The sequence below is a fragment of the Haliotis rufescens genome, unplaced genomic scaffold (assembly GCF_023055435.1).
Source record: "Haliotis rufescens isolate VD_foot unplaced genomic scaffold, xgHalRufe1.0.p SCAF_31, whole genome shotgun sequence".
In the NCBI taxonomy this organism is placed as follows: Eukaryota; Metazoa; Mollusca; class Gastropoda; order Lepetellida; family Haliotidae; genus Haliotis; species Haliotis rufescens.
Window position 1 is genome coordinate 5,457,056 of NW_025964013.1, and position 22,151 is coordinate 5,479,206.

At 40.3% G+C, this 22,151-nt stretch overlaps 2 protein-coding genes across 3 annotated transcripts; one reads left to right on the top strand and one right to left on the bottom strand.

Annotated features, from left to right (window-relative positions):
- Positions 1-7,603: 7,603 nt before the first annotated feature.
- Positions 7,604-17,177, top strand: LOC125371785. Of its 2 annotated transcripts, none has more exons than XM_048380554.1 (4): positions 7,604-7,691; positions 12,166-12,232; positions 12,721-12,836; positions 15,097-17,177. In XM_048380554.1, the coding sequence occupies exons 3-4, from the start codon at positions 12,734-12,736 to the stop codon at positions 15,918-15,920; spliced, it is 927 nt and encodes a 308-aa protein (XP_048236511.1). In that variant the 5' UTR covers positions 7,604-7,691; positions 12,166-12,232; positions 12,721-12,733; the 3' UTR covers positions 15,921-17,177. The 2 variants fall into 2 exon arrangements, with proteins under 2 accessions (XP_048236511.1, XP_048236512.1); XM_048380555.1 differs by lacking the exon at positions 12,166-12,232 and adding an exon at positions 11,915-12,109 and having other exon boundaries at positions 7,613-7,691.
- A 2,804-nt stretch (positions 17,178-19,981) lies between these two features.
- LOC124126491 (vegetative cell wall protein gp1-like) lies at positions 19,982-21,861 on the bottom strand. Its single transcript, XM_048380557.1, has 3 exons — positions 21,283-21,861; positions 20,798-20,936; positions 19,982-20,269 (listed from the first exon to the last, which is right to left on the bottom strand). The coding sequence occupies exons 1-2, from the start codon at positions 21,842-21,844 to the stop codon at positions 20,803-20,805; spliced, it is 696 nt and encodes a 231-aa protein (XP_048236514.1). The 5' UTR covers positions 21,845-21,861; the 3' UTR covers positions 19,982-20,269; positions 20,798-20,802.
- Positions 21,862-22,151: the final 290 nt, after the last annotated feature.

The following is a 22,151-nucleotide window of genomic DNA, read 5'->3' on the forward strand; positions in this document are numbered from 1 at the left end:
ATGTTGTTTGTGAGTTATGGGTGTGGTTGTGGCTGATGGGGCAGTTGTAAGCTTTTGTATTTCGTTGGCAAGAAAAGCTGCACTGAGCTGATGATGTGGTGTGGGTACAGGGTCGTTGGCAGGGGAGGGGTTGAAGGAAGTGGGCCTGGGAGGGATGACCTTTATTGGTTCGGGGCTTGGATATGTTGCTTGTGATGCATGGGTTTGGGAAGTAGGGGTGGTTGTGGTGTGTAGTGATTGTAGTTTTAAATACAATGTAAACTGGCGCCCAAAGGAAACTTTACCAACTGAAAATATAAATTTTAGACAAAGTATAAAATCTTTTTCGATGAAGTCTATCTAAAACACATAACCTAAATACAACAATAGTGTATGCTGAAAATGTTAATCGTCTCTTACATGTTTGCGAGATAACACGCGAAAAAGTGAAAAACACGTGCACCACGGACAACTGCAAATGCACGTACGGGTAAGGGTATAAAACGATTGCAACGGCAAGTCAGACATCCACAGTGATAAAAAACACACAAAAGAAATGACACGACTCACATTCGAACAACGTGAACGAGCCTTGGGTATGGTACAGATGGGAGCCACCCACGCCCATATTGCAAGAACCTTCGGTTGCTCCCGTGTTGCCGTTACCAACTTGATGCAACGTTACAGACAGACAGGGCGGACCGCTTACAGTCCAAGAACAGGCAGACCCAGGGTGACCACGCCCCATGATGACCGGTACTTGCGTACTTTGCACCTCCGAAATCGCTTCCTGACAGTGACGTCATCGGCGACAAATGCCTTAGGTCACAGGGTTAGTCGACAGACAGTGGCCAGGAGACTCCGGGCTCATGGAATCAGGGCTTTTAGACCATACAGAGGACAGCTATTGACAGTGCAACATCGTCGTCTGCGATTGAGATCGGCCCGGACTGTACGACGTTGGCAACGACGTGACTGGCAGTGGGTTGTCTTCACTGACGAAAGTCGATTCTGTATGTTTAGGGCTGATGGAAGACAACGTGTTTACCGCCGAAGGGTTGAACGAACGGCGGCGTGTTGCGTGCAGGAGGTCGTACCATATGGTGGAGGGAGTGTCATGGTGTGGGGAGGGATCTGTGGGCAGGAGAGGACACCGCTGGTCATCGTTGACGGAAACTTGACAGCTCAGCGGTACATGGATAACATTCTTCGTCCAGTTGTCCTACCATTTCTCCAACAGCAGCCACGTGGCGTCATTTATCAGCATGACAACGCTAGAGCCCATACAGCCAGAATTGTCACTAACTTCCTCGCAGCCAACAACGTCAACGTCCTGCCGTGGCCTGCACGCTCACCCGACATGTCCCCCATAGAACACCTCTAGGACTTGATGGATCGTCGTGTTCGACAACGACCACACTCTCCAGCCAACCGGAAAGAACTGATCTTGGCCCTCCAAGAAGAATGGCGTCAAATCCCACGTGACCTCATCAGACGACTGACTTTTTCTGTGCGTCGAAGAGTTTTTGAGTGTTTTGAGGCATTTGGTGGTTTCACACGCTACTAATGACTTGTTATTGAACGTGAGCGATTGTTTATGTACTCTGCCTATTGACCCTGATTCTGAAAGCTCGAGTTTTGTACCACACCCAACTTTGGGAGCTCTGACGTCATTCTCGGCCGCGGTATGATGTCATTTTCAGTGTTGATTATGTTGATATATTGATCTTCTCAATACATTTTACTTCATGCATGTATGTTTTGTTGTTTTTGAGCAAGAGTGATTTCAAACTCTGGTAAAGTTTCTTTTGGACGTCAGTTTATATAACACTGCCAAAACCTGCTTCATAGTTCTACCACGTAGACAACATATGTCTATCATCAACGGATGCCAAGAGAGAAGGACGAGCCCTTATCAACTACATAAAAAGGTTTATCTAAGATATATTCATTTATATGTAAAAGGAGTTATTCTTAACATTCGTGACCGCTTCAGTGGTCTAGTCGTAGAGCGTCCGCCCGGAGAGCGGAAAGTCCGGAGTTCGATCCCCGGCCGCGTCATACCAAAATACGTTAAAATATGGTACTTGTTGTTACCCTGTCATTTAGCATTAAGATGCTAAAACAAGGACTGGTCGGCGCTGTGTCAGTCATACTGTGTCTGTGTGGGGTATTCATGTTAAACTGCGGCATGGTATCACAAAGAGCTATCACTATAAAATCGACATTACACCGGACTAGTACAAGCAGCCAAACACACGTGCATGCACGTCGCTATATAAGCGCAATAATAGTGGACGCGACGTTAAACCCCATTTCATCGAAGCTCACTTAACGCACGTTCCCAAAGTCGAATGATCGATTGTTTAAATGTATTTTCAGTGGTGTCTGGTCATCACAGCCTCATATTTTGTTCATAGCATGATATTCATCTCACACACATAGCTATACTGTAACCTTAGCAACGTCAGCGGTACGTGGATTGGTTTGAAACAGCTGTCAACGCGCATGTTGACGGGGAATTAGCTCTCGGGGGAATAAAGGCAAAAAATCGACATCACTGTCAACTGCACAACATCACTGCACAACATGTGAACAATAAACAACAATTGTACATTGAGCGGAATACCTGCTCTGACAACACAAACAAGGCGATGTGCGGACCTTCCAGCTCAGGCATACATGAGGTGAGCGGAGCTCCAGCTCAACCTCAGGACGTTTCCTACGAGCGGCACATCCTGATCGAGGTCGTCCTTACACCCATGTCCGGATTCCAAGCTTGACTAACACCATATAATAATAACACATATATAGAACAACAATATATATAATGAACAACAATGGACAGACAAAGAGACAACGACGTTGCTTTGGACATTGGACATATGGGCGTGATTAACCGACACAGTTAGGGGAAGATCAATTAGGGCAATAAATGTCATACTATAAAAAGCAGTAGTTAAAGGGAAGTGATATGGTAGTCCAGGCTGACTGACAGTCACAATACAATGAAATGTTGGTGAAGATTAACACCGGGGATTCCAATTTGGAATGAACGTTGGAATGCTTTAGAAAGATCGCTCATTCCAAACTTTCCAAAGCTTGGAAGGATCGATCTTTCCAGAAAATCCCAAATTGGAATGGCAACATTTCCAAACATATTTCCAACACAGGAAATGTTTGGAATGACTTGGAATGGTTTCGAATGGTTTGGAATTGTTTGGAAATATGGTTAGAAGGAACAAGTTAAAATATGTTTTATCAGTAATTTGAACAATAAAAAGACTATGAATTAATTTTTGAGGTTAAACTATATATAATAAATAATAAATTTATCTCAAACATTCACTACTTGTCTGTCTAGCGAGGGGCTTTTACAGTCGCATTCTCCCTAAGGTGAGAGAGAGACCCGCACTTGACTCGAAAAGACACTTACTTACTTACTTAAATTGGATATTTAACGTGCGCTTTCCGACTGCAAGCGTATGTCGCACACGGGCCCGGCCAGGCCATTTAATGTGTTTCCAAAAAGGGGAAAAGTGAGTTTGTGCAACCCAGGAGGGGGGGGCTTTAGGGGTTGCTTATATAGTAATTTTGAAATTTTGAGATTTGGAAAGAATGCCAAGAATGGGTGGGGGACGAACTAAGGGAGCTAAGTGTGTCGGGTGGTTGTTAGATAAGGTAGTTTTGGTTTTAATATTTTATTTGAGGTTTAAATGCGACTAATTAGTCCTGTTTTAATTAGGTATAAACCTAAGGCTTTGAATTTTTCTAATTTATTTTGTGGATTTGGGATTGATTCTAGTGTAAGTCCGGTTTTAAGATTTAGGGTGGTCTGTAGTGTTGTTCGGTGTGTTTGGTAGTGTGTGCAGTGAATGAGTACGTGTTCTGGTGTTTCTTGTTGTTTGCAATGTGGGCAGTTTCCTGTTGTGTGTAGATTAGCTATTTTACGGTGGTTATTTAGTTTGGTGTGGCCTGTTTGTAGTTTAGTAATTATTCTGTCGATTTTTTTGGATGGGTGTAGTATTTTTGGTTTATTTAGGTTTTTTTGGTACTTTCCTGATTTGTCTGTTTAATTTTTGGTATATATTTTGCCATTTTTTGTTTTTTTTGTTTAGTGAGACTTTTGATTTCTGATTTTGAGCTGGGTAAGTTTAAGCTTATTTCTGGGAGTTTAAGGGATAATTTTGCTGCTTTATATGCCTTTTCATTTCCAAAGATTCCTACGTGGGCGGGGGTCCAAATGAACTCTATTTGTTTACCTGCCCTAGTTAAGTTGTTTGAGCTATTGAGTATTTGATTTATTAGTTTGGGGTGGTTTTTAGTGTTTTTATTTTTGAGGGCTTGTAGTCCACCGAGGGAGTCGGTTAGGATGAGAATTTTTTTTTGTTTTTTAGATTGCTGATTGTGTAGTGCTGAGACAACTAATAGGTCTCAAGATTAAGTATTCGGCTGGATGGCAGCTGCCATTGAATTACAAAACAGACAGTTGTCTAGACGGCTCACATGTAACTGCGCCGACATGTGCCTAAGATCATAAAATGGACAATCTTTGGTAACATCTAATTTATTGTTGTCTCACGCCAGAGCTGTGAATAATTCTGTTCATTGAACAATTGGAATTCAGGAAGTTATCAATGATTGTTTTACTTAACATAAGATAAGATAAGTTGTTTACAACATAATATTATGATGTCAGGACGTTCTACAGTCAAAACCATATATTTTAAAATCAATTTAATGACAGACTATGATTTCCAAGTCCCGATTAGCAAATCAATGAGGTATCAGTTTCACCACATGTGCACAGACCGCCTATACTTATATATATATTTTTCATAACTATTCTCCAGTTAAAGTCCTATCCTCTTATCAAAAAATCTGTGAGAGTGATCATCATTATCGAAACTCATTCTCGTCAAAGAATACAGAACAAATGAAGAATCAGATGCATACATTTATTGCCATGCTTCATTCATCACGAAGTAGATTTACATACATTTGTGAATAGCACTTAAACTGTGATAATGAATTTTACCATTGTCCATATTATATTATAAATATTAACCATAATATGGATTTCCGAATATATAAACGACTCCAACGTTGATATTTCAGACAAAAACAAAGTCAGCTGTCTTTTAACGTTCAGGGGAAAAGGATTTGCTTTCACAATTGAACATTTGTTTTCACCAAATCAAGCCAAAAACACGAAAAATACACATATATGGTTAGCGACCGTCATTATACAGAAGAAGAAGAAGAAGAAAATATTTATTTTCGTGTCACACACTGTACAGCAGTGACAATAAAAAAAATTTTCGGGTGTCCAAAATTATGAGACAAACCATCAGAGTTGGTCTGTCCAATTCATGTCGCTGTGCACATTTTGGTTTTGTTGCAATTATTAGATTTTGAGTTAGTAAGCAATTCATCGGTCTCAAATGTACCTTGGAACCGTACTTGTGCAACAGTCTACATTTTGTAATCTCTACGTAGATAATACCTTCATCTACGTAGATGGTATTTTTAGACTAATACGTTTCCATGCATAACTACGTGAATATGTAGGGAAAGTAGTATTTGGTGTTGCTTATTGACTAGACCCCGCCTCAGTATTGTCATAGCGACTGATTTACGACTACCATTGTCTGAAGTACATTTGACTCCAAAGGCAAATTACCCTGTAGCCATGTCTCCATAACTTAATTGTCATTACGTTTTAGGCGCTAATACCCGTTGTTAATCCTCACCAACATTTCATTGTATATTGACTGAGAGCCAAACTGGGCTACTTTATCACTTCCCGTTAATTACTGTTATTTATAGTATGACATTTATTGCCTTAATTGTTCATCCCCTGAGTTGTGTCGGTACGTCGCCCCCGGAAGTCCCATGTCCAGAGCAACGTTATTGTATTTCCATTGTTCAGTACTATATATGTGCTACCATTACACAGTTACTACGGTGTTAGTCAGGCTTGGTATTCCGAGTGCTGGTGTAGGGACGACCTCGAGCAGGATGTGCCGCTCGTAGAAAACGCCCTGAGGTTAGCTGGAGCTCCGCTCACCTCTTGTACACCTAAGCTGGAAGGTCCGCTCATCCATGTGTTGGTGTTGTCAGAGCAGGTATTCCGCTCATTGTGCAATTGTTGTTTATTGTTTACATGTTGTGCATAAAGCGTTCCGGGACAGTGATGTCGATTTTGTCCTTTATTCCCCCAAGAGCTAATTCCCCGTCAACATGCGCGTTGACATTATTATATCGGCCCTGTGATGGTAGTAAGTACGTTTAACTAGTGAGTTACGTCGGTGCAATGACTAGTTCCTACTCTCCATTGGCCGTAGCATCAATACATGCGACAAAACTCTCTTCATTAGCCCAAGAAACGTCTACTAAACACGTCTAAGGTATGTGCCATTTCTCTTCCCCATTTACCTGACACGCAAATATTGTCTAAAGCAGCGTTAAACACAACGCACAACCACTCCTTCTTTGTGAAGGGGGCACGGGTGGCCCAGTCGTCTAAGGCGCCGCGATTCGCTGTGCAGAGTTGCGTCCCTTGGGCACCCCAGAAACCTATGATTGTGGGTTCGAATCCCGGTTCGCCCAGATTATGTTTCTAGGTTTGTCAGAACCATACCCGTGCTCGTGGGTTTCACCGAAGTGGTAAACGTCTGAGACCTGCATCACTTCGGGCTTTCCTCCCACATTAAGCTGACACGCCGCGATATAACTGGAATACTGTTAAAAGCGGCGTTAAACCAAACTCACTCACTCACTCTTTTGTGAAGGCGCAACACCTCATAGGTACATAGGTCAGTACAACATCTCATAGGTATTAGTTAAAGTTATTGAAATATTTAATAATTTACTTCTTTTTGGAAAGTTTGGGATTTAATGACTCTAATCCAATCGAACACTTGCTTGTGAGCAAATACTGTATCAATCACTGCCACATGAGAGCAATATGCGGTTTCGATTCATATTGTTGCAGTAGCACGCTGCCAAAAATGTATCTGCTTCAAATATCACAAAATCATGCATTCTCAAAACGTATCATAGCATGTTGTCTTTACAACATATATATGGAGGGTACCATCACTCAAAAAAAGTTATTGGTGAATTAGAATTCGGTGGCCTATGGGGTAACCAGTTTTTCTACATTGAGGCCAATCTTCATCGGGATGACCACATCCATATCCTATGCCTATACACATAGCTGGATAAATGTCAGGGTTATTTAGGATTTATTATATTAATACATTCAAAACAAGGCGTTAACATTCCACATCATTCCAAGCATGCATAAATATGAAACATTATTTGGTTCATTAATTAAGCATATGTAAAGTTTCTCTTATTTAAATTTGCAAATGAGGAAAGATCTTTTGTCCCATGAAAATATTGTAAGCCTTTTTTTGTGAAGTATTCTTTTGTTTTTATCTTTCACTGTATGTACAAAAAGACCAGCTACTACATCCATAAATATACGACTGACCAATATATGACAGAAACGTTCACTGTTGAATACGTGTAAACAATACAGATAATGAGTGTTTAATGTGCAGTTCACGTGTACGTCGCATTTCAAAACCTCCTGTCGTGTCCATGCAGAACTATTTCAGGAGCGTCCCCACCAGAATGTGGTCCCGGAGATGTCAATGAATGTACTGAAAACAGTCTCCTTACGCAAGTGACGTGGTTGAAATGTAAGTCTACCTACGCAATCACCACATGTTGCTCTCTGTCCACTGGTTGTGAAGTCGGTGTAACGGTATATACTGTATATTTCATTTTGAAATTTCAGGGTGAGTGTGAGTGAGTGAGTGAGTTTATTTCAGCAAAAGAGGCCACTGGCCCATTATACAATATGGATACAGTGGATTACAACGATAGTAGGCGCCAGATAATACAAGTGATATACATAGTGAAACAATTGAATTATTGCATACATTTGAAAAACTGTTGTCGTTTCTTAAAAGCAAGAAAAATATATCTAGCTAATTTATTAATAACATGTTCATTTTGGCAAGACATAAGCGTGGCAGAATTTATCATATGAAGGTTTTGAATGGTAATTCTTTGGTATAAGACTATTTCTCAGATCTGAGTAAAATTGACATTCAATGCAGAAATGATACTCAGTTTCAATTACACGGACTAGACAAAATGGACATAAGCGTTCATCTCTAGAAAGACCAATTTTTCTACCTTCTTTCAGCATTAGGTTATGGCTAGAACAACGGAAAGAACTAAGAGCAAATTGACATACTCTAACAGGTATTGATGTTAAATATCTTTCTAATACAATGCATAGTTCAATTTGTGAATTCATTGTAACTTTGAAAAATGTTTTTATTTTACTTAACCAAGTTTGCTGATCTATATCTATACATCTTTGCTTAAAACAAACAATAAACATATTTACATTTGGAACATCTTGATTACACCAAACAGAACCAAAACCATATGATGATAATAATTCTTTTAAATTAAAAGCCCAACATTCAATACCTTTATCCGCCAAGGACACTTTGTAATCATAAACATGTTTAAAAATAGGATTATCAGTTTGAAATAACAATCTAGTCCAATAATAATTTTCATATATTGGTTTACTTTTAGTGAATAACAACCTATCTCCCCCCTTGCAACAATATTAGGTGTACTCCGTCTTAAATGTAAAAGCTCTTTACAGAAATTGTCATGGACTGTATTAATATCAGGTGAAGGATGAACCCCCCAGACTTCACTGCCATACAACAAGATTGGTAGAAGCTTGACATCAAATACATGAGTCAAAACATGTAAAAGTAACTTCTGAAAATCGATAATGTTTGTTTTTAGTGACTGAAAAACTTTATTGGCCTGGAGAGTTTTCTGTGTATTAAACCATGAACCAGAGCTTGAAAGATAGTCACCTAAATATTTATACACTGAAACAATTTCAAACGGACATGTATTTAGAGAAAGAAATGCATATGTCTTTAATGGACCGTCTTTGCGAAAGACAATTACCTTGCTCTTGACATTATTTATTTGCAGCTGCCATTTATCACAATATTGGGAAAGTTTATTTAATCTCCTTTGAAGACCAACAACTGAACTATCTATTACTACAATGTCATCTGCAAAAAGCAGCATAAATAACTGTACCTATACTAATACACTAATACAGTCAAAGAATTTAGTAAATCCAGAATTCAGAGATACGCATGTTTTCACATTTTCATACATATTTCTAAGTAATCTAAAACAGAACCTTTAATATTACCAGTCCAAAGTTTGTACATCAGAGCACTATGTGACACAGAGTCAAAGGCTGCTTTTAAATCAATAAAGGCACAGTATAGTCTACCTTTATGTAATCTTAGATATTTATCAATAATAGTTTGAAGTAGAAATATATTATCCACAGTTTGAAACCCCTTTCTGAAACCTGCTTGTTCAGGGATAATAACATTTCCATCAGTTGCCCAATTGGTGAGCCTAGTACATATAATTTTACCAAAGATTTTACCAGATATTTCTAAAAGAGTAAAAGATCTGTAATTACTAGGGTCATTTACATTACCCTTTTTATGCAAAGGAAGAATGACACCTAAAGTCTACTCCTCTGGATAAGTACCTGTCAATAAGATTTTATTAAACAAGGATAACAGCATTTCAAAACACATGGGAGGGGCATATTTAAAATATTCAATGGGTACACCACTAAACCCTGGGGCTTTCTATTTGGCATATCATTTACAGCTTTAAATATTTCATCTAAAGTTATTCAACTATCTAACCCACTGTCATCTACAGAAGAGTTATTCAACTCTTCACTAATAGATTCTACAAAATGTTGAACATCTGTATAAAACTGTTTCTCACATTCAGCAAAATTAGTGCCTTGGAACAGATGATTGAAATCCAATAACCAAGAATCCGGTGAACTTGAATTACTTTTAAATTACCTTTTTTTAACAAAAAGACCAGAACTGTCTACTATTATGCGTTGATAAAGCATTGTTAATGTCTGTGATATAACACTGAAACACAGATGTCGATTTCTGTTTGCATAGGCTTCTGTACGACTTCCACGAGTCAATATACCGTTGTCGGTTGTTGTCACTGCTAGAATCATGATATGCACGGAGAAGACGGCGAGCGGTTGCACGTGCGTCCCAACATTCTTGATCAAACCAGTTATGCCCCATCCTTATGCGTTTTCGAATTTATCTTGGTGTTTTTTTTACAAAAGTCTGCACAACATTCAATCAAATTTTGAAATGTTGAAAAGGCATTTTGATTGTCATCATTGGATATACATGAATTGAAAGTACTTACAAGGTTTTCTGGTAAACAATCCCAGTTTTGACGGTAACGTATCTAGGTTGAAGTGGTATTTCTGCCAGCGGAATGTCATCGTGACCCCGTGTCAACTCCAAAGAGTAGGTCAATGGCATGTGCGAACTTTCAACTCGACTGTAAAGTACTTCAAAATTAGTGATGAAGTTAAAGGTGTTTTCAAGGCACAAAACGTAGTCCACAACACTATTGCCATCATTTACAAAACATGTGAAAAGACCGATATTTTTATCTTTACCCAGTCTGCCGTTGCATAATCTTAGACCTGTTAGTTTACACATATCAATTAGGAAACGTCCACGCTTATTGATGCTCTTGTCTTGAGAAACTCGTGGAAGTTTGATATCCTCAATACATCCCACATCTTCATCAACTGGCAAATATGTGGTATCGTCATCAACAATGTAGTCACAAAAGGAGCCATCACCTGTCCGCGCATTTAAATTGCCCTGAAGAATGATGTCACAATCCTGATATGCCGTTTTAAACTTGGCAACGTCAGCTATTAGTATTTCAAACAAACGATTCGTCTGCATGCTAACTCGATCCTTCGGGTGAATAGTAAACAGTTGCATGGTAAACATTTCTATGATCTGGAATGTCAATTTCTAACCAAATTATATTACAAGAGTCACCTTTAAGGAGATTACAAAAGTTTACAATAGATTTCTTTATGTAAACTTGGATTCCACCAGTTTCTAATAGCACCGTGTGTTTTAGCACGTATTGAACTAAATCCTGTATAATCCTGAATGTCCACACAGTCATTATCACATCATGTTTCCACAAATGAAATTAGATCATATTTGTTGATAAAATTAATAAAGTCGGATTTCTGTAAATGCTTACTCAAACCTTCAATGTTCCATGACATACATTTGACGAAAGGGATAATATTTACGTTGTTAGGACCTTGGACACACCTTTATTCTTTAGCTTTACGTGTTTTTGAGAATGTTTTTACGAGCTTAGTTGTGTTGGATTCATCGTCCCATGTTTACATTTTGTTGTCAATAATCAGACTATCAGACCTCAACACAGAGAAACCATTTTCACGAGCTTCATCCTTGAAGTCTTTCAATTTGGCGCTAGATTCTCTCACTTTCTTCGTGAAATCATCTGCAACCCCAATCTTAGTTCCCTTAAGTTTTTCCTGTTGATTTCAGCACTGTAGACTTCGACTTAAAGTCTTTGAACTTCACAAGAATGGGTCTTGCCCCTAGTGATTTACTCGGTAGTCTCTTCACACTCAATCCCGGCGTCCTCGTCTATTTTCATCGTCCTTTCAATGATGTTAGTAATCTTATTTTCAATATCCGACGGCTTTTCTTCAGAAGTCTCACTTACATTGAAAAACAGCAGGTTGTTCCTCCGACTGCTTGCTTCGAGAAAATCAATCCTTTCTGTCAGTTCTGTATCTGTTCACTGTCGTCTGCTAGTGAAGATAATTCACGTTCCATTTTCCCTATTCTCGTAGACAGCATACTGAAATTCTCATTCATTTCACATCTCATTTCACGTATTTCTTTCAAAAATTCGTTAGGACTCAACTCGTCACCAAGAGTCACTTGTCTTTTAGGAGGTCCTGGGTATTTCTCGACATCGCTGCTTATCAGAATGAAAAGCAACGAAAAGACGAACACACCTCGTAGCTCGGTCCCCGAGCCTGCCGGAACGTGCAGCACGTGCTTGAACAAGGTTGACTGGAAACAGCAGATTCTGGATCTATAAAGTTCATTATCACATCCCATCCTGTTTACTGGCTTGAAGTATGGTAAGGGTTAGAAGATATATGTTGAAACTTGCGATTTAAACTTTGTATTTTACCAGTTTCAACGGAGCTCATGTGTTGCACGTCTGAACCCGACATTCGCTAGGTGGCGCCCCCTCTTTCAGGGTGAGTTGTATTGAACAGAAAATCAGCCTGGAACTCGAATAATTAGCAAATCAGATTGTAAACATCATGTTTAAAAATCGAGTCTTGATATATCAATTATGTTGTACAATGCTCCGTATATTGTCCTCAACCCAAATGTTCAAATCAACTTATAGAAATTAGTGATGATCACTCCAGCAAATCCTCAACTTGATGTTTTGCTACTAGACGATTGCAACGCCCCTCTCTGGCAAGGGAAGTAAGTCGTCATAGCTGACCTAGGTAATGTGTAACCACCAGGGTTACCTGCAACTCATCGTTTACTCCCCGGGGCGGTCGGGTAGCCTAGTGGTTAAAGCGTTCGCTCGTCACGCCGAAAACCCGGGTTCGATTCCCGATATGGGTACAATGTATGAAGCCCATTTCTGGTGTCCCCCACCGTGATATTGCTGGAATATTGCTAAAAGCGGCGTAAAATCAAACTCACTCACTCACGTTTACTCCCCAAGGTCTGGCCACACAATGAAGGATGATCACGCCACCAGATCGGCTCTCCACGCCATCGTTGTCGTGGTCTTCATCTCTGCAGCGGTGTTCGGTGCAGCGTTTCAGCAAGGTGTACCAGGTAACAACAGTAGCCACAGCACAACACTTCCAGTTCCACATGACCAGTTTACAGATATGATTGCAGAATTATTCAGAATCCTGCTTGTATCTAGCAAAGGCAGTATTACTAACAACAAACCTTCATTTTCCCTAACGCTGTTATATACCTTAGAAACGGTAAACAGTCTTGAAAAGGACTTAGATTTGAAAGTAATTGCCAAAGCAGTATATTACATGAAAAATAACTCTTTTGAATTCTTTATATAAAGTAATCAATACTTGCATTACAAACAGGCTAAAAGTTACTTCTGATATTCTTGTTCATGAAAATCAAACTGGTTTTATTCCTAGGACAACTATTAGTGAAAATACGCGACTTTTTTATGATTCGATTTTTGAACAAGAAAAATAATGTTATTACTACTTATTGATTTCGAAAAGGTATTCGACACTGTCTCTAAACAGTTTATTCTTAGTACTTAGGAAATATAGAATACTAAACGTGCTCCCGTGTATGTCTTGGACCATTTACAAACATCCTGAAGGACATATTCAGGGTTGAGAAATACATAGCAATGGATAATAATAGCATTCCCAATTTCAACAATAGGTGGCAAGCACTGATGAACAGATTATAATGCCTGAGTATATATCTAGTATAAAACAACATTCTATCATGCTATAATTTAACATCTATTGCACTAGATCGTATAAGATGATGTCTACAATGTACAGTATCACATGCCATGCTTGTTCTGTAAATGTAACATATTGCTGGAATGAATAAACAAAGTGAAAATAACCTGTAACATAGCTGTAACAGACCTCAGGTTAAAAATCAGACATGATCACTCACTGAACTTTTCTTTACGTTATGTCAGAGTATTCGGTGTGAACATTTAACACATGAAGATCCGGGTCAGAATAGGTCTTCAGTAACCCATGCTTGCCGTAAAAGGCGACTATGCTTGTCGTCAGAGGAGACTAACGGGATCGGGTGGATAGGATCGGTGACTTGGTTGATGCATGTCATCGTATCCCAATTGCGAGTATCGATGCTCATGATGTCAGTTAATGGATTGTCTTGTCCAGACTCGATTATTTACAAACCGCCGTCATAGAGCTGGAATATTGCTGAGTGCGGCGTTAAACAACAAACAAACAATAAACAAAAAAACAATTGCATAGTTGTGAGTTCCCTTATAGGTGTGCAAACTTTGCCGTCTGTGTGCTAGGGCATCACGTACGCGTGCTGTTCATGCATGATGTGTAATTTCATTGTTATTGGATGATGAGTTCAGTTGCAATGCCACGTTTTTATATTGTAAATGTACCCCTTAACGAAAGTCACATTCAAATAATTTTTCCCTTAGTCTTTGTCTGTAGTTTGCATAATAGTTACTGAATACACAAACTGTTCCAATCACAACTCGGACAAAACACAGATACACATAATATGAAATGAAATATATACAGTCATTTATTAATTACCTACTGTGATTTATATATCATACTGCATAAATACAACACAATAATAACTTAAAAATACTGATCTTGTCTCTTCCAAGAGTGCGTGAGTTGGATTGAACGCCGCTTTTAACTGTATTCCAGTTATATCACGGCGTGTCAGCTTAATTTGGGAGGAAAGCCCGAAGTGATGCAGGTCTCAGACGTTTACCACTTCGGTGAAACCCACGGGCACGGGTATGGTGCTGACAAACCTAGAAACATAATCTGGGCGAACCGGGATTTGAACCCACAATCATAGGTTTCTGGCGTGCCCAAGGGACGCAACTCTGCACAGCGAATCGCGGCGCCTTAGACAACTGGGCCACCAGTGCCCCCCTCTTCCAAGATGAGCGTGTGGTGTGAGTGGGAGGTACAGTGAATCTACTCCACCAAACTTCAAGATTACCACGAGCAGAGCTTAAGAAAAGACTTCACTAATGATGCTTAGGTAACAACCACTCGAACATTTACGCAGCCTGAATGAGAAATACAGTTGGTGTAGGTTCATCAGTGAAGATGATTGCTTCATAAATCTGAAATAAATGCAATAAATAAGTTTTTGCATTATCTGAAATATACATAATAGCAGTATTTACAACATACTGAAGTGAAACAACTAATCAATAAATCCAGAAAATACTATCTTCCACAATATCACACTGTCAGGGAGAAAGCGGCAATACTTGGTGTACTTGTGCCCAATCCCCTTGTCTTTATGAACAATAAATTATGTTTAATATAAGACTGTTGACAACCTTTCTCGGTTATAGGCTTATTCCTGGCGCCCTTCCAACCTGAAATGTTCCGGACTGAGTTGACACAGGGAACGTGGTCAGCGTACATCTTCATCGCTGTCTTTGCCTGGCAAGCTTTGTGGATCCTCTATTCTCTAACCCTCCACTGCAGGAAGGGTCCTAACGGTTCACACATCGACCACCCTTACCTCTTCTCCACTCTTTTCCTCCTAGTCTACATACTGGGGCTTCTCCTCTACATCAGCTGGCTCTTCCTCCTGGATAGAGAAGCTTTAGAGTTGGCCTTTATTGTTATTTTGGGGTCCACTGTTTGTTTTGCTATTTGCATTGGAAGGGCCCACCTGCAACTCTACAGATCCAGGTTTGATCTGGCGAAACAAGGCAGGCGATATGATGATGTCCTGTTCCGATTGTTTGTAAGCAATGGAGTGTCTGCGATGTTTACATGGAGTCTTAGTCATGCAGTTAACTCGTTGAGTAAAGTTATTGCTTTCAGGTCCGTTTCACCTCTTGGTCCTAGCACCGCCTCGACAATTGCATTTAGTATTATGATACTGACAGTTGTCGTCCTCAGTATGATTGACGTTGCTTGTAATGAGCTGTACACCCGTTATACCTTTGGGTCAGATATCACAAGAATAATTATATACAGTGCCATCACCGACAACAATTTCGGTATTACAAAGGTAAACACTATCATGTTTATTCTAATTCTCGGGATCACATTGGGAATTGTAGCAATTAAGATCGCGCTCATATTACTGAGGTACAAGACTGACCCGGTATTCCCATCCGAGAAATATGTCCTCGAGAAGGATACATCCTTGTGCGAGATTTAAACTTTTGAGACATGCATCACTTCGGGCTTTCCTCCCACATAAAGCTGACACGCTGTGATATAACTGGAATACTGTTAAAAGCGGCGTTAAACCCAGCTCACTCACCATCTTGTCCTACAGGAAAACTAAGGAGAATACAACATAGCCTTTCTTAGCCAGCAGAAACCGAATAAAAATTACTTATGCTGAAACACTACATACCGCCACGATTGGTCAAACATTTGTTCATACGGAATGGCATGGTCCAAATCAATCTTCCAATGACAAATTGAGAGAGTCCTGTCAACTCCTCTTGCAGCGCCTGGCCAAGTTCTGCTAACGTAGCGGATGGCCTTTGACATCACCGCGCACGTCTCCGGATCATGTCCCAGGCATACTCTGTTTGGGAAAGGTGAGGACTCTGGCTGGCCATTGCATCCTAGTAATGTTTCGCTGCTGGAGGTACTCAGTTATTTGCGCCTTGTGCGGAGCCGATTGTTAACATATTGTAACTGCAGAAACCTGTTCCAAATTCCAAGGATAGAACTAATGTGTTGCTGTGTATAATAAAAGTTTACAATACCAATTGCTCAGAGCAATTGGACGATTTTCTCTTAAGTGTCAAAATTAAGAATGACCGCCTAACAGGGTGCACGGAGGAAGTGCATGGTCCATGTGTAATGTTAAGATTTGGTTCCGAAACCGTCCTCTGGTAGTCGTTTTTCAAAGCCGATCTTCCTTCTGATGACTGATCATAAAATTTATATCTGAACATCCCCTACATTTTGTAGGAGTATATGTTTAGCATTCTATCTACAATCTAAACACATTATCAAATCTAAATGTGTTTAAAACTTAAATAGGACTCCGTAGCTCGGTGGTAGAGCGTTTGTCGGGAGAGCGGAAGGTCGGGGATCCGAAACCCGGACGCCTCATTCCAAAAGATGTTAAGAGATGGTACTTGTTGTTACCCTGTCTGGCGCTCGTCATTAAGGGACTAAAACAAGGACTGGCTGCTTGGAGTCAGTATACTGTGTCTGAGTGGGATATTATGTTACACTGCGGCATGGTATCTCAGTGGTCTAGCACTATAAAACCGGACTAGTACAAGCAGCCACACATACGTCATGTAAGTGGCTAAAGTCAGAAATCAGGAATGCGACGTTACACTCCATACCACCTCACGTCTTTGTGTGATAGCATTTTCAGTGATTAATCGGATAACCATATGTTAATCACATCTTCCAGTCGAAATACGTTTATGCATTAAAACTTAAGACACTGAATGTGTTTGGTTTTTATTTCGCTTTGTTAACTACAGATGCACGCACGTGTCATGGTTCACTGAAGTGGTACATGGTGAAACTCTTATTGTCTTACACAACCTAGCAGAGAAAATATACGTGTCGGTGACGTCAAGTGCCATTATATCCTGGTAGTGTTAACAAACTTTACACTTATCACGTCAGTGTTATATATACCTGGAGAACAACACAGGCGCCGGGACCCCGTTTGACGACGCGATCGCAGGGGTAAGTTAGTCTATGTAAGCCTGTGTTGAGCTATGGGAGTAACGGCAGCCGTAACTTTACGATTGCTTCGTGAAACGGGCCCAAGGCCGTTGGTTCGTTGGCCTTGAGTGGATACTGAAAAGTGCCGTTTGTTCGAGTTGTTCACAATATACACTGATATAATATCCACGGAACTCCAACATTCGGCTGTGATTTGAGACAGAGAGAGGACTCGTGACAGTACGTCATCAAATGGAACAACTGTGACAACAATAGGGCTCGGCCTTGCATCGCCCTTTGATCTCGCTCTGCACCTTTGTCAAGATAAAGTATTGCTGCGGTTACCGTGTCACTGTGCTGCTGCCCATAGACGAGTTTGACCTGACTTGTTGCTTCACAGACCTTACGATTGTAAGGATAAAATATATAGATGAACAGCTTATTTATTACAATTAGGAGCGAGGTTTTTGAGTAGGTTCTAACACCATTATCAAGCATGTACATGTACAGAGTATATTACGATTGTGAATACGTTGAGCCTAAACACGTTTAAATCCTAAGCACATTTATGAACGTGTCATTGATTGACATTAAACATCACAAGGTGTGTATGTTTGTGGTGATGTTGATCACTTCCATAGCTCGATGTCATCTCTCACAAACGTTGAGTGACTCAACAACACAGAGTATCCTTGCTCGGGAACAACGTTTTTTTCCAGTTTTCTATGAATACACGATGCCGTTTAGAAAGTGGTCAGATGTAACTGATGTTACATTGGGATAACACTTCCTTAGTAAAGTACAATCCTCAAAAGTATTAGAGTGTGTACTTTACTAAGGAAGTGTTATCCCAATATAACATTTGTTACAGTTTTCTTTGTTCACAAGAAACATTCAGAACAGAACTGTATTTTACTCAGGTCGAGAATCTCGGTATTTGGCAGACATTCATGTCCGTGATTGGCAGACAGTAGTTAACAGGAAAGTATACATATTACATACCAAAAACATCAGAATTTACCTTATTTCTATTAATTGAAATAGGTGTTGAAATCATACCACGTTAGCATGTCGTCGCCATTGCCCCAAACTGCACATCAAGATACTCGGGTGAACAATTGACTTGCCTTTGCATGTGTTTGTGACGGGTGCCACCGGTGGGGCAGGATACGCATACCTTTTCGCGAACACCTGGTATCATTACTCTTTGATAGTGATTAATAAACACATGCTCATGATATAGTCGGAATTTTACAATCGACTCTGCTTAATGCAGTGTTTTCCATTGATTATGGAAAGGGTTTTGTCGCTTTATTTTTATGAATATGGAAATGGTTTTGTTGCTGCTTTTTTTTTATATGGCGACAAACAATTATAACCATTATAATATATTAAGTAAATAAGTAAACAAACTTTGTGTTATATAACACACATTGTTTTTGTTACTCACTGACACAACCCCTTTACTTATCTGAAAGTGACAAACACTTTCCAAATATGAGTCCATTGTTTGGTTCCGACTGTGCCTTGAGCATGTGTTTATGAAGCATAATCAAATTGTGAGGATACCAAGTGTTCGTGAAAAAGTGAGCGGGCACCGGTCACAAACACAAACAGTGGCAAATCAATTGATCACGGAAAAATATCAGGCACCAATGATTAGTTCACAGGCTGTTTATTTAATCATAAACACGAAACACAATGTAGACAACGAAACGAAATGAGTGACGTTCAGTGCAGTAATCTAATTTTATCAATTTATATAGCGCTGAAGTTTCTGAGTACCTGTTCACAGGCGCTTTTAGTTCCCCGACCAGTGAATCCGTTTGTATTACCGCCTCCGTGGTCTAGTGGTAGAGCGATCACCCGGAGAGAGCAAGGTCCGGGGATCGATCCCCGGCCTTGTCATATCGAATATACGTTCAAAGATGGTACTTGTTGTTACCCTGTCTGGGGCTCGGCATTAAGGGGCAAAAACAAGGACTGGTCTGTTCGAAGTCAGTATACTGTGTCTGAGTGGGGTATTCATGTTAAACTGCGACATGGTATATCAGGGTGCTAGCTGTATAAAATCGGCATTTGTATATAAGTGCAATAATCTTGGACGCGACGTTACACCTCACATCCAGTTATCGTTCTCAACTCCCTGGGGAGTATGCACACCTGTGCAGTCAGTCGGGTGCTAGACATTTGCACGCAAATCACCATCTCTTGCCTGCGTGGACGCCTCGCTATCAACACCGTCACCACGTGACCATCATGTGACAGGAAGTTACTAAACGGTTTGATGTGAGGTTCCTATCAACAGAGTTAGGAACGTCATGATGACATTGCTTCATCAACATAACTGCTGATCAATCAAACACGGCTTCACTTCCACAGCTAAATGTGCTCAGTGATGTGTGGATTCCAGAAGCGTGAGGGTATCTTGGATTACTGCTTGTTTAGCTGGACATAATCCAACATGAGATTGCACATATTGTACCCATGTGGGGAATAGAACCCGGCCCGCGAACGCTTTAACCTTCAGGCTACCCTACCGCCAATCACGAAGTGAAGACAAAACACAAATTGCTGGAACATCAGTTTATTTACATTTAGGTATAGGAAGGAGAAGAATCTATATCCAACTGATATGTAACATTTTGTGTACAACCGTGATAATTGATAATTGTGCATACTATTAATATTGACAGTACCTTCGCAGAGAATCTTAACTAAACTGTTACCAAGGGCAACTGATGCCCTGTTAACCATTATAATCGATCTACCACACACAGGGGTTGAACTTGGATTCCCCTCCATACCAAGACACTATTTCACCGAGTTCCGTATGCAGTGGAGATGTTGCGACGTCCGCTAAAATATAAAAACAAAACTGTGTCTGAAATTACGCTGGTGGTAAGTCATGGATTGTTGTATACCTACTTGATTGGGCACAAAGGGCCCATGTCGTGGCGTCAGGCAATAAATACTTACATTTCTATGCAAATTGTTTGAATGGCGGATGCTTACCCTTTTCGGTAGCACCAGTGGTCATCCCTAATTTTCAATTGTTCATTCATATAATTTTCAAATGGAATCTGTTTCGTTGGATAATCCGGTTATTCTCTTGCATTGACAATTTATATTTGTGAACTAATTGAATTACTCTATATGGGCATCAACATATTGGTGTTAAATTTACTGGCAAAGCCATAAATACTCTATAAGTCGTTGTTTAACATGGCGCTATTTCAGCTGTCTGAATTGTTTGAACTGATACACTGATGCAAGTATTGTTTAGATAATGTGTTGAAACAGAAACAGTTCTATCCAATTTACGAAAGGAATGTGTTTGCCGGCATCACAATTATGTAAACATTTGCAATAAGGTCTGAGGCTTACCTGTATTAACCTGAACAGCAGGTATACGAGCCCACATAGTCTGCAACAAGAAGATTGTCACATTTCGCCGCCAGCGTCCCAGTACTACACAGTGAAGCCACTAGGTCGCTGCGGACACATCGTTGCGTGCACCCAGTTACTGAAATCAAGATAAAAAACAATTCAATAAACACCAGTATGCATTCAACATTCTCACTGTAAGACTTCTACCTCTCAAAGGAACACTTCTCTATTGTGAAATACCTACAGGCCTACAGTTCTAAATAAGTGTCATGAAACCAAAACCATTTATAAGATTATATTTGAGATTATGACCTGTCTTATTGCACCACACCAAGGCTCTTAATATCATTACACGTGGAACAAATACTAGTGTATCGAAGACCGACCCAACACAAACGTCTCCACGTTTCTAAGGACTCAAACCATCTGACATAATGTCTACATGTACAGCATTGATATCAAGGGAAAGGAAAGGTTCATACAGAAGGTTTTATCCGCGACTGTCGGCATTGTTGATTCTGCTGGTGGTGGGGTCGGTGGTGCTGTGGTCGGTGGTGGGGTCGGTGGTGCTGTGGTCGGTGGTGGAGTCGGTGGTGCTGTGGTCGGTGGTGGGGTCGGTGGTGCTGTTGTCGGTGGTGGAGTCGGTGGTGCTGTGGTCGGTGGTGGGGTCGGTGGTGCTGTTGTCGGTGGTGGGGTCGGTGGTGCTGTGGTCGGTGGTGGGGTCGGTGGTGCTGTGGTCGGTGGTGGAGTCGGTGGTGCTGTGGTCGGCTCTGGTTCCTTTGATTTGGGTTTCCTTGATTTGGGTTTCCTTGATTTTGGATTCCTTGACCATGGTTTCCTTGGTCCTCGTGTCTGCTTCCCGGGGTTTCGGACTGGTGCGGGTCCTGACGCTTGGTTGACTTGACAGTAGTCAGAATAGTACTTTTTAGCCAGTGTACACATGAAGTTAATATCGTATTTGTCGACGTATGTCGGACGTCCATGCGAGTACGATAGTTGGACTGAGCACGCGAACAGCAGGAGAACAAGCACGAAGGACGCCATCTTGGATCCAAAGAACAAGTAGTGATATTCTCCTGTCGACATTCTCTTTTATAGACGTGTCCTGAAACACATTTGTCTTATTGCTGACACCGATACAAGTGATAGTCTCTAATCTGTTATTGAATGTATCTCACATGTCTTTAATATCAGAGAATTAGAATATTCGGTTACAGAGGTAACCTTCTCAATGGCAAGCACCCAGTAATAGATGCCTATGCGATTAATTCATGCAACTTATTAAAAATACAGGAAATTAAGTTAATATGAGAGGATTGTCTTTTGACAACCGATTGAAGATGAGTTAATC

Bases quoted from the DNA above. Each gene is read 5' to 3' on its own strand.
- LOC125371785 (XM_048380554.1), top strand. From the start codon at position 12,734: ATGAAGGATGATCACGCCACCAGATCGGCTCTCCACGCCATCGTTGTC. The intron at 12,837-15,096 runs GTAACAACAGTA...TCTCGGTTATAG, and splicing joins GTTTCAGCAAGGTGTACCAG to GCTTATTCCTGGCGCCCTTC.
- LOC124126491 (XM_048380557.1), bottom strand. From the start codon at position 21,844: ATGGCGTCCTTCGTGCTTGTTCTCCTGCTGTTCGCGTGCTCAGTCCAA. The intron at 20,937-21,282 runs GTATGAACCTTT...TCTTGATTTCAG, and splicing joins AGTCGCGGATAAAACCTTCT to TAACTGGGTGCACGCAACGA.